Here is a 12468-nt window from a genome sequence, read left to right as displayed (position 1 = left end):
CAATGTCACACCGGCGGCAGCGCAGGCTCGCCCGGCATTCCGTGCCCCTCCCTAACCCGCCCCCGCCGGCCTGAGTGAGGCAGAGTCCCTGAAGCAGGGCTCCTTTAACCCCATCCTGTCTGAGCAAAGAACAGACGCCCTCTGGCGACCTACATGCAGAGGTGGGGCCAAATCCAAAGTTGAGCCCCGGGTGTTGTGAGAGCAAAGAACAGAAAAGGAAATCTCTCCCAGCAGCCTCAGAAGCAGCGGATTAAAGCTCCACAATCAACTTGATGTACCCTGCATCTGTGGAATACATGAATAGACAACGAATCATCCCAAATTGAGGAGGTGGACGTTGAGAGCAAGATTTATGATATTTTCCCCTTTTCCTCTTTTTGTGAATGTGTATGTGTATGCTTCTGTGTGAGATTTTGTCTGTATAGCTTTGCTTACACCATTTGTCCTAGGGTTCTATCCGTCCATTTATTATTTTTCTTAATAATTATTTTAATAACTTTATTTTACCTTACTTTATTTTATTTTACTTTGTCTTCTTTCTTTCTTTTTTCCCTTCCTTCCCTCCTCCCTCCCTCCCTCCCTCCCTCCCTCCCTCCCTCCCTCCCTCCTTTCTTTCTTTCTTTCTTTCTTTCTTTCATTCTTCTTCTACTAATTCTTTCTTTCTACTTTTTCTCCCTTTTATTCTGAGAAGTGTGGATGTAAGGCTCTTGTTGCTGCAGCCAAGAGTCACTGCTGTGCCTCTGAGGTGCGCAAGCCAACTTCAGGACACTGGTCCACAAGACACCTCCCAGCTCCACATAATATCAAACAGCGAAAATCTCCCAGAGATATTCATCTCAACACCAGCAGCCAGCTTCACTCAACAACCAGCAAGCTACAGTGCTGGACACCCTATGCCAAACAACTAGCAAGACAGGAATACAACCCTAACTGTTAGCAGAGAGGCTGCCTAAAATCATAATAAGTCCACAGACACCCCAAAACACACCACCACACGTGGATCTTCCCACCAGAAAGACAAGATAGAGCCTCATTCACCAGAACACAGGCACTAGTCCCCTCCACCACGAAGCCTACACAACCAACAGAACCAACTTTAGACACTGGGGGAAGACACTAAAAACAATGGGAACTACGAACCTGCAGCCTGCAAAAAGGAGACCCCAAACACAGTAAGAAAAGCAAAATGAGAAGACAGAAAAACACACAGCAGTTGAAGGAAAAAGATAAAAACCCACCAGACCTAACAAATGAAGAGTAAATAGGCAGTCTACCTGAAAAAGAATTCAGAATAATGATAGTAAAGATGATCCAAAATATTGGAAATACAATAGACAAAAGGCAAGAAACATTTAACAAGGACCTAGAAGAATTAAAGATGAAACAAGCAATGATGAACAACACAATAAATGAAATTAAAAATACTTTAGATGGGATCAATAGCAGAATAACTGAGGCAGAAGAACGGGAAAGTGATGTGGAAGATAAAATAATGGCAATAACTACTGCAGAGCAGAATAAAGATAAAAGAATGAAAAGAACTGAGGACAGTCTCAGAGACCTCTGGGGCAACATTAAACACACCAACACTCGAATTATAGGGGTTCCAGATTAAGAGAAAAGGAAAGGGACTGAGAAAATATTTGAAGAGATTATAGTTGAAAACTTCCCTAAAATGGGAAAGGAAATAGTTAATCAAGTCCAGGAAGCACAGAGAGTGCTATACAGGATAAATCCAAGGAGAAATATGCCAAGACACATATTAGTCAAACTGTCAAAAATTAAATACAAAGAAAACATATTAAAAGCAGCAAGGGAAAAACAACAAATAACACACAAGGGAATCCCCGTAAGGTTAACTGCTGACCTTTCAGCAGAAACTCTGCAAGCCAAAAGGGACTGGCAGGATATATTTAAAGTGATGAAGGAGAAAAACCTGCAACCAAGACTGCTCTACCCAGCAAGGATCTCATTCAGATTTGGTGGAGAAATTACAACCTTTACAGACAAGCAAAAGCTGAAAGAGTTCAGCACCACCAAACCAGCTTTTCAACAAATACTAAAGGAACTTATCTAGGCAAGAAACAGAAGAGAAGGAAAAGACCTACAATAACAAACACAAAACAATTAAGAAAATGGGAATAGGAACATCCGTATCCATAATTACCTTAAATGTAAATTGACTAAATGCTCCCATCACAGAAACAGATTGGCTGAATTGATACAAACACAAGACCCATATATATGCTGTCTACAAGACACCCACTTCAGACCTAGACACACATACAGACTGAAAGTAAGGGGATGGAAAAAGTTATTCCAAGCAAATGGAAACAAAAAGAAAGCTGGAGTAGCAGTTCTCATATCAGACAAAATAGACTTTAAAATAAAGACTATTAGAAGAGACAAAGTAGGACACTACATAATGATCAAGGGATCGATCCAAGAAGAAGATATAACAATTGTAAATCTTTATGCACCCAAAATAGGAGTACCTCAATACATAAGGAAAATACTAACAGCAATAAAAGGGGAAATCGACAGTAACACATTCATAGTAGGGGACATAAACACCCCACTTACACCAATGGACAGATCATCCAAAATGAAAATAAATAAGGAAACACAAGCTTTATATGATACATTAAACAAGATGGACTTAATTGATATTTATAGGACATTCCATCCAAAACAACAGAATACACATTTTTCTCAAGTACTCATGGAACATTCTAAAGGATAGATCATCTCTTGTGTCACAAATCAAGCCTTGGTAAATTTAAGAAAATTGAAATCGTATAAAGTATCTTTTCTGATCACATGCTGTGAGACTAGATATCAATTACAGGAAAAGATCTGTAAAAAATACAAACACATGGAGGCTAAACAATACACTACTTACTAACGAAGTGATCACTGAAGAAATAAAAGAGGAAATGAAAAAATACCTAGAAACAAATGATAATGGAGACACGATGACCCAAAACCTATGGGATGCAGCAAAAGCAGTTCTACAAGGGAAGTATTTAGCAATACAATCCTACCTTAAGAAACAGGAAACATCTCGAATAAACAACCTAACCTTGCACCTAAAGCAATTAGAGAAAGAAGAACAAAAAAAATCCCGAAGTCAGCAAAAGGAAAGAAAGCATAAAGGTCAAATCAGAAATAAATGATAAAGGAATGAAGGAAACGATAGCAAAGATCAATAAAACTAAAAGCTGGTTCTTTGAGAAGATAAACAAAAGTGATAAACCATTAGTCAGACTCATCAGGAAAAAAGGGAGAAGACTCAAATCAATAGAATTAGAAATGAAAAAGGAGAAGTAACAACTGACACTGCAGAAATAAAAGAGATCATGAGAGATTACTACAAGCAACTCTATGCCAATGAAATGGACAACCTGGAAGAAATGGACAAATTCTTAGAAATACACAGCCTGCCAAGACTGAATCAGGAAGAAATAGAAAATATGAACAGACCAATCACAAGCACTGAAATTGAAACTGCGATTAAAAATCTTCCAACAAACAAAAGCCCAGGACAAGATGCCTTCACAGGCGAATTCTATCAAACATTTAGAGAAGAGCTAACACCTATCCTTCTCAAACTCTTCCAAAATACAGCAGGGGGAGGAACACTCCCAAACTCATTCTATGAAGCCACCATCACCTTGATACCAAAACCAGACAAGGTTGTAACAAACAAAGAAAACTACAGGCCAATATCACTGATGAATATAGATGCAAAAATCCTCAACAAAATACTAGCAAACAGAATCCAACAGCACATTAAAAGGATCATACAACATGATCAAGTGGGGTTTATTCCAGGAATGCAAGGATTCTTCAATATACGCAAATCAATCACTGCGATACACCATATCAACAAATTGAAGGAAAAAAACCATATGATCATCTCAATAGATGCAGAGAAAGCTTTCGACAAAATTCAACACCTACTTATGATAAAAACTCTGCAGAAAGTAGGCATAGAGGCAACTTTCTTCAACACAATAAAGGCCATATATGACAAACCCACAGCCAACATCGTCCTCAATGGTGAAAAACTGAAACCATTTCCACTAAGATCAGGAACAAGACAAGGTTGCCCATTCTCACCACTCTTATTCAATATAGTTTTGGAAGTTTTAGCCACAGCAATCAGAGAAGAAAAGGAAATAAAAGGAATCCAAATCAGAAAAGAAGTAAATCTGTCACTGTTTGCAGATGACATAATACTATACATAGAGAATCCTAAAGGTGCTACCAGGAAACTACTACAACTAATCAATGAAATTGGTAAAGTAGAAGGATACAAAATTAATGCACAGAAATCTCTGGCATTCCTATACACCAATGATGAAAGATCTGAAAGTGAAATCAAGAAAACACTCTCATTTACCATTGCAACAAAAAGAATAAAATATCTAGGAATAAATCTACCTAAGGAGACAGAAGACCTGTACGCCGAAAATTATAAGACACTGATGAAAGAAATTAAATATGAAACAAATAGATGGAGAGATATACCATGTTCTTGCATTGGAAGAATCAACATTGTGAAAATGACTCTACTACCCAAAGCAATCTACACATTCAATGCAATCCCTATCAAAACACCATTGGCATTTTTCACAGGACTAGAACAAAAAATTTCACAATTTGTATGGAAACACAAAAGACCCCGAATAGCAAAAGCAATCTTGAGAATGAAAAACGGTACTGGAGGAATCAGGCTCCCTGCCTTCAGATTATAGTACAAAGGTACAGTCATCAAGAAAGTATGGTACTGGCACAAAAGCAGAAATATAGATCAACGGAGCAGGATAGAAAGCCCAGAGATAAACCCACACACATATGGTCACCTTATCTTTGATAAAGAAGGCAGGAATGTACAGTGGAGAAAGGACACCCTCTTCAATAAGTGGTGCTGGGAAAACTGGACAGGTACATGTAAAAGTATGAGATTTGATCACTCCCTAACACCATACACAAAAATAAGCTCAAAATGGATTAAAGACCTAAATGTAAGGCAAGAAACTATCAAACACTTAGAGGAAAACATAGGCAGGACACTCTATGACATAAATCACAGCAATATCCTTTATGACCCACTTCCTAGAGAAATGGAAATAAAAAGAAAAATAAACAAACGGGATCTAATGAAACTTCAAAGCTTTTGCACAGCAAAGGAAACCATAAACAAGACAAAAAGACAACCCTCAGAATGGGAGAAAATATTTGCAAATGAAGCAACTGACAAAGGATTAATCTCCAAAATTTGTAAGGAGCACATGCAGCTCAATAACAAAAAAAAAACAAATAACCCAATCCAAAAATGGGCAGAGGTCCTAAATAGACATTTCTCCAAAGAAGATATACAGACTGCCAACAAACACATGAAAGAATGCTCAACATCATTAATCATTAGAGAAATGAAAATCAAAAGTACAATGAGATATTATCTCACAGCAGTCAGAATGGCCATCATCAAAAAATCTAGAAACAATAAATGCTGGAGAGGGTGTGGAGAAAAGGGAACACTCTTGCACTGCTGGTGGGAATGTGAATTGGTACAGCCACTATGGAGAACAGTATGGAGGTTCCTTAAAAAAGTGCAAGTAGAACTACCATATGACCCAGCAATCCCACTACTGGGCATATACCCTGAGAAAACCATAATTCAAAAAGAGTCATGTACCAAAATGTTCATTGCAGCTCTATATACAATAGCCCGGAGACAGAAACAACCTAAGTGTCCATCATTGGATGAATGGATAAAGAAGATGTGGCCCATATATACAATGGAATATTACTCAGCCATAAAAAGAAACAAAATTGAGCTATTTGTAATGAGGTGGATAGACCTAGAGTCTGTAATATAGAGTGAAGTTAGTCAGAAAGAGAAAGGCAAATACTGTATGCTAACACATATATATGGAATTTAAGAAAAAAATGTCATGAAGAACCTAGGGGTAAGACAGGAATAAAGGCACGGACCTACTAGAGAATGAACTTGAGGATATGGGGAGGGGGAAGGGTAAGCTGTGAGAAAGCGAGAGAGAGGCGTGGACATATATACACTACCAAACGTAAGGTAGATAGCTAGTGGGAAGCAGCCGCATAGCACATGGAGAGCAGCTCAGTGCTTTGTGACCACCTGGAGGGGTGGGATAGGGAAGTTGGGAGGGAGGGAAATGCAAGAGGGAAGAGATATGGGAACATATGTATATGTATAACTGATTCACTTTGTTATGAAGCAGAAACTAACACATCATTGTAAAGCAATTATACTCCATTAAAGATGTAAAAACAAAACAAAACCAACAAAAAGACTACAATGAGGTTTCACCTCACACCAGTCAAAATGGCTATCATCAAAAAATTTACATACAATAAATGCTGGAGAGGGTATGGATAAAGGACAACCCTCCTACACTGTTGTTGGGAATGTCAATTGGTACAGCCACTATGGAGAGCAGTATGGAGGTTCCTTAAAAAACTAAAAATAGAACTACCATATTACCCAGCAACCCAACTCCTGGGCATATTTCTGGAGAAAACCATAATTCAAAAAATACATGCAGAACAGTGTTCACTGCATCACTAGTTACAGTAGCTGGGACATGGAAGCAACCTAAATGTTCATCAAAAGAGGAATGGATAAAGAAGATGCAGTACATATACACAGTGGACTCTTGCATAAAATAACAAAATAATGCCATTTGTGGCAACATGGATGGACCTAGAGATTGTCATAGTGAGTAAAGTAAGTCAGACACAGAAAGACAAATACCATATCATATCGCTTATGTGTGGAATCTATAAAAAAGTGTACAAATGAACTTACTTAGAAAACAGAAGTAGAGTCACAGATGTAGAAAACAATCATTGTTACCAGGGGATAAGCGGGGGAGGGATACATTGGGAGGTTGAGATTGACATAAACACACTACTATATATAAAATAGATAACTAATAAGGACCTACTGTATAGCACAGGAAAATCTACTCAGTACTCTGTACTGGCCTGTATGGGAAAAGAATCTAAACAAAGAGTGGATATATGTTTATGTATAACTGATTCACTTTGCTGTACACCTGAGTGTTAACACAACATTGTAAATCGACTATACTCCAATAAAATTTTTAGAAAAAGAAATTAAAGAGGATCTAAATTGAAAAGAATCCCATGCTTATTGACCAGAAGACAGTTTTGTTTACATGGCAATAATACCTGAAGTGTCCTACATATTCAATGAATTTTCTGTAAAAATTCCAGTGGGATCTTTTTTAACAGAAATTAACAAGCTTAACCTAAATCCCATATGGAAAAGCAAAAGACCACAAACAGCTAAAGCTTTCTTGAAAAGAAAAGTTTAGAGACTCACACTCCTGCTTTCACAACTTCAATAAAATGCTATAATAATCAAGACAGTATGGTACTAGCATAAAGACAGATAAATAGATTAATGGAGTGAAACTGAAAGTCTACATATTTGCCCTTACATTTATGGTAGTTTGATTGACAAGGATGCCAAGTCAATTTAATGGGGGAAAGGATAGCATATTCCATAAATGAGTCTGGGACAACTGGATATCCCCATGCACAAGAATGAACTTGGATACCTAATTTACAATATATAAAAAATTAACTCAAATGGATCCTAAATCTAAATGTAATAGATAAAAATATAAAACTCTTTAGAAGACAATGTGGGTGTAAATATTAATGACCTTGTATTAGTCAATGGTTTCTTACATATGATACCAAAAGCACAAGTGAGTAAAGAAAAAAAATAGATGTATTGGACTTTCTCAAAATTAAAAACTTGTGCTACAAATGATACAATCAAGATAGTGAAAAGACAATCCATGGAATGGAAGAAAATGTTTGCAAATCATATCTCTGATAAGGGACTTGTATCCAGAATATATAAATATCTCTTGCAATTCAACAATAAAATAGCAAATAATACAATTTAAAAATGAAGAAAGACTTTAGTCATTTCTTCAAGAAGATATACAAATGCTCAGTAAGCACATGAAAAAATACTATGCAACACTAATTATTGGAGAACTACAAATCAAGAGTGCAATGAGATACCACTTCCCACCCCTTAGAATGGCTACAATCCAACAGATGGACAATAACAAATGTTTGGGAGGATGGAGAGAAATTGGAATCCTCTTACATCACTGGTGGGAATGTAAAATGGTGCAACTGTTTTGGAAAAGTCTAGCAGTTCTTCAAAAAGTTAAACAGAGTTACCATGTGCTCAGCAATTCTACTCTTCTTTATATACTCAAAGAAATGAACACATATGTCCACACAGATTTGTACCCAGATATTTACAGTAGCATTTTTCAAAATTGAAAACAGCCCCTAAATGTCCATCAGTTGCTGAATGGATAAATAAAAGGTTGTACATCCATAAAATGGACTATTATTTAGTAACAAAAATCAATGAAGTACTGACACATGCTAAAACATGGATGAATCTTGAAAACATGCAAAGTGAAAGAATTCAGCCACCAAAGACCACATTTTGATTATCCCATTTATGTGAAATGTCAAAAACAGACTTTTGCTGAAACTATTCATAAAGAGTCACTTTCTATTTGGTTTTGCTAAATTGTTGAGATGTAAGCTATGGTCGTACTGCTAACATGAGGAGAGACCCTGCCTAAGAATGACGTCTATCCAGGAAAGAGCAGAGCCAAAAGATATACAGATTTCTGAAGACATATTTTGATCACACAAATCCATCTGGACACCAAGCAATCCCAATTACGTGAATTAACTAATTCCCAGTTTAAGTTGGGTTTCTGGCGTGTGCAACTGAAAGAGCCCTGACTAATATGGTTGGTTAAACAACTAATTATTTGCTTTTCACTTTCATTGTATTTACTGTATTGTAAATACAGTAAAAGTGTGCTCTTGAATTTTATTGACCATAATAGCTATGTCTTTTTGTGAACATTCATTCTTCAGTAGAATTATTGGCCAGCAGAAAACACCAAACTCTGTCTAGGGGCATATATATCAGTTAAACATGCTATAACTTGGATTATAACATAACGAAAGTCATATCCAAATTTCATTAAAAATACATTACTTTCTAGTGGTAATAGTTGTCCTTCCACCACTGGAGGGTTGGTTATGAGATGAATATATTTCTTGTCTCAACTTCGAGAGTTCCTTACAAATAAAAGACAATATAATCATTTGAAAACCATAGAAACATGAGGTAAGAGGTATGTTTGATAATTTAACAACGTTACTAAAGAATAATTACTTTTTTCCCTTCCTTTTTAGCCTTGAGGTAAGAATGTTCCAATCCCACTTGTTGAATTCCATATAGTCTTGCTTCATGGTACCTAATCAGTTACATTGTAAGTCTCTGCAGGAATCCACTAACTGGTTCTATACTTAAGGGATAACATGAGATAGAATGGGCATGATTCTCAAGATGAAGATGTGAAAATTTTTGTTCCAAAAAGATTTAAATGTGTATCTATAGCAGAAAAATATGAAATTTCAATATGGAAGTAGATATTGTTTCATAACAGAAAATCTATCACTGAATGTTACTACAAATACCATTTGTTCAATAACAGCAATACAACATTAGCCACGATTTGGGTAGTTTCTTCCTTCAGTACCTATTTTATGACAGATCTTGGGCTACATGCTACAGACATAGAAAGGAATATAACACAGTCCCTTGCTGAAGCAGCTCACAGCCTTATTGGGAGTTTGACTGCCAATGAGGTAGAAAATCAATGTCTTAAAATTATTAAAGGCACAATAGCACATATTTTTTGCTTCAATTCTAGCTTTCATTTGAATTATTTCTCCTGAAATGTGAGTCTTCTACTTCTCATAGGCACTCACATTCTACTTCATGAATAAAGTAAGTCTTGGAAACATGTCTTTTTATAGTTTGTGGGAAGTATTTATCCTACAGGGCTGAGTTGTATGGTTTGTCTCCACCTTGACCCCTTCTCTGTTACCTCCGATTGATGCTTTATAAGGGAATCCTTCTCTTCCAGCAAGCTTGTCAGTTCATGAATCTTGAATTGGAAGTCACTGCAACTTCCTTCTCTTCTTGAAACATCTTTTTGGTACTGATTTAATTGAGTCTAAGGATTTAAAAAGAACTAAGAATTATTATAATTCTCATTAACAAAATGGGTAACTGAGTTCCAGAGAGGTTAAGTGACATAAAGTCATACAGCTAGTTATGAAATGAAGAGCAAAATACCAATAGTTATAAACATTTAAAGAGCTTTATGAATGTAATATGTGAACTGAAATGCCAATTAGGAATTTCTCACTTTTTTAAGATTTATTGTTTATTTTTGGCTGTGTCGGATCTTAGTTGCAGTACATGGGATCTTCATTGAGGCTTCTACCTAATTGTGGCATGTGGGGTTTCTCTTCTCTAGTTGTGGCGCGCAGGTTCCAGAGCACATGGGCTCTGTAGTTTGTGGCAACGTGGGCTCTCTAGTTGAGGTGCACGAGCTCAGTAGTTATAGCATGTGGGCTCTAGCTGCCCCATGGTATGTGGGATCTTAGTTCCCTGACCAGGAATCGAACCCGAGTCCCCTGCATTGTAAGGTGGATTCTTTATCACTGGACCACCAGGGAAGTCCAATAAATTTCTCATTTTTAAAAGGTGACTTTACTATTTAGGCTTAAGCATTACTTAAGTAAAAGTCCTAGGCAACAAGAATTAAAATAAAGCTAAGAAAACAGGTACTTTATATTCCTTCAAATACTAATTAAGGAAAACTCAATAACAAATATTATATCATAATTTGCAGTTCACAACATATTCCTCCTGCATGACTCATCTCAGTCCTCACAGCAGCCCTCCGAGATAAGTATTATTATAATCTTTATTTACAAAACAGGTAAATGAGATCCAGAGACACGAAGGCACAACAGCTACTAAGCAACATAGCTGCAACTCTATGACAAGTCTTCTGACTGCAAATCCTGTCCATTTCCCTTTTTACTGCATTATGTGTGCACAGATGGCTGTTTAGGTTAAAGTGTTATTAGTAACGTTCAGATGGAAAATAAACCAGTGGAGGACATCTGCAAGAAACATCAGCAGACTTTTGAACAAATTCTATTTTGTTTCATTTTGATTTTTGGTAAAGACTGTACATTATATTTGGAGAGAAAAAACTGTGGTCAGTTTTTCTATTAAAATATTTGAGTTTATATAACTACAATTAGGAATCAGTAAATTAAGGGTTAGTCAATTTGACCTAGAATGACAAAATAAGGCAATGTATATTTATTCTCACAAATATCACCTTAATTTTGATGCCAATTACAGGTATATAATTCAACAGTTCTTATCCATGTGCTTGACAAAACTCTTGCTAGCTATCATCCTTCAAAATCAAGTGAGGATATTTATGAAGTCAAATGCGGCTTCACTGGATAATCTTGAAAGTTGCTTGGCTGCATAGAGCAAGCTTTAGGCAAGATCATAAAGTGTTCCCCTGTCACCATAAATAAATAAATAGAAATTAAAAATCAACAACCCTGCACTTAAGGTCTTCTTTTGCTTTCCTAGAAAAGATGAAGCTAAATTACAAGACAATTTAACAATATTCCCTACATAGTGATATGTATTTAAAGAAATGGTTCTATGGCATACTCCTAAAACTCTACCTTTGGTTGATTTTTCTTTGTAGCATTAAACTTGAGACTATCATTATCTTATTAGAAAGTTTGTGCTGAACTGTGTATTTATGCAGTGTAGGATCTACATACCCTTAGTTTGCAGATCTCTCTATCTTTCTCCATTCTTAAGCTTTTTACCATCTCCATGTAATGGTTGCCAATCTCAGCCATTTTAGCCTGCAGCATCGGGCCTGTGCAAGTCTCTGAGAGCTACACAAGACAAAATAAATTTCTGTAGTTAGACTGTTATGAAGGAAACACATATTATATTACAAGACATTAATAGATGAAAACCACTTGATTAAACAAGACATTGAAATAATGAGAGTGATTTTTAGGAACTGCATTATACAGCTCAGATGGCAGTGAGTTAAGACCTAACTGCATGTGAGATCATCAGAAAGCAGTCTACATATTTTCTCGAGATGAATTGGATATATGTATATATATATATATATATATATATATATATATATATATATATATATATATATATATAGCCAATGCTAGGATTACAACCATATAACTAAGACAATAACACACATTTAAAACAAAATTTGAATACCTGCACTCTAAGATTTTTATTCTCTTGCTCTAAATTACGCTTACAGTATTCCAGTTCTTTTAGTTTATATTCTATGTCTGATAGTGTATGCCGAAGAGAAAGATTGTTTTCTTCCAATGCTTGGCATTTTGAGGTTGAGTCTTGAAGTCCTTGCTGTAAAGACACAGTAAATAAGACAAATGGATTCTACTTTT

At 36.2% G+C, this 12468-nt stretch overlaps 1 protein-coding gene across 7 annotated transcripts in view; it reads right to left on the bottom strand.

The window, feature by feature from the left end:
* POF1B (POF1B actin binding protein) overlaps positions 1 to 12468 on the bottom strand; it is a 101664-nt gene that overhangs the window by 15700 nt on the left and 73496 nt on the right. For 4 of the 7 annotated variants that reach the window (XM_067722604.1, XM_067722605.1, XM_067722609.1 and 1 more), the window contains 4 exons: positions 12275 to 12427; positions 11800 to 11919; positions 10020 to 10148; positions 9122 to 9204 (listed from right to left, as the gene is read on the bottom strand). In XM_067722604.1, coding sequence (XP_067578705.1) covers positions 9122 to 9204; positions 10020 to 10148; positions 11800 to 11919; positions 12275 to 12427 — 485 coding nt within the window. Of the gene's footprint in view, positions 1 to 9121; positions 9205 to 9300; positions 9384 to 10019; positions 10149 to 11799; positions 11920 to 12274; positions 12428 to 12468 lie in introns of those variants that run through there. The other 3 variants (XM_067722607.1, XM_067722606.1, XM_067722608.1) reach the window with 3 other exon arrangements.

The sequence above is a fragment of the Pseudorca crassidens genome, chromosome X (genome assembly GCF_039906515.1).
Source record: "Pseudorca crassidens isolate mPseCra1 chromosome X, mPseCra1.hap1, whole genome shotgun sequence".
Lineage (NCBI taxonomy): Eukaryota > Metazoa > Chordata > Mammalia > Artiodactyla > Delphinidae > Pseudorca > Pseudorca crassidens.
This window is presented reverse-complemented; position numbering and strand designations above follow the sequence as displayed.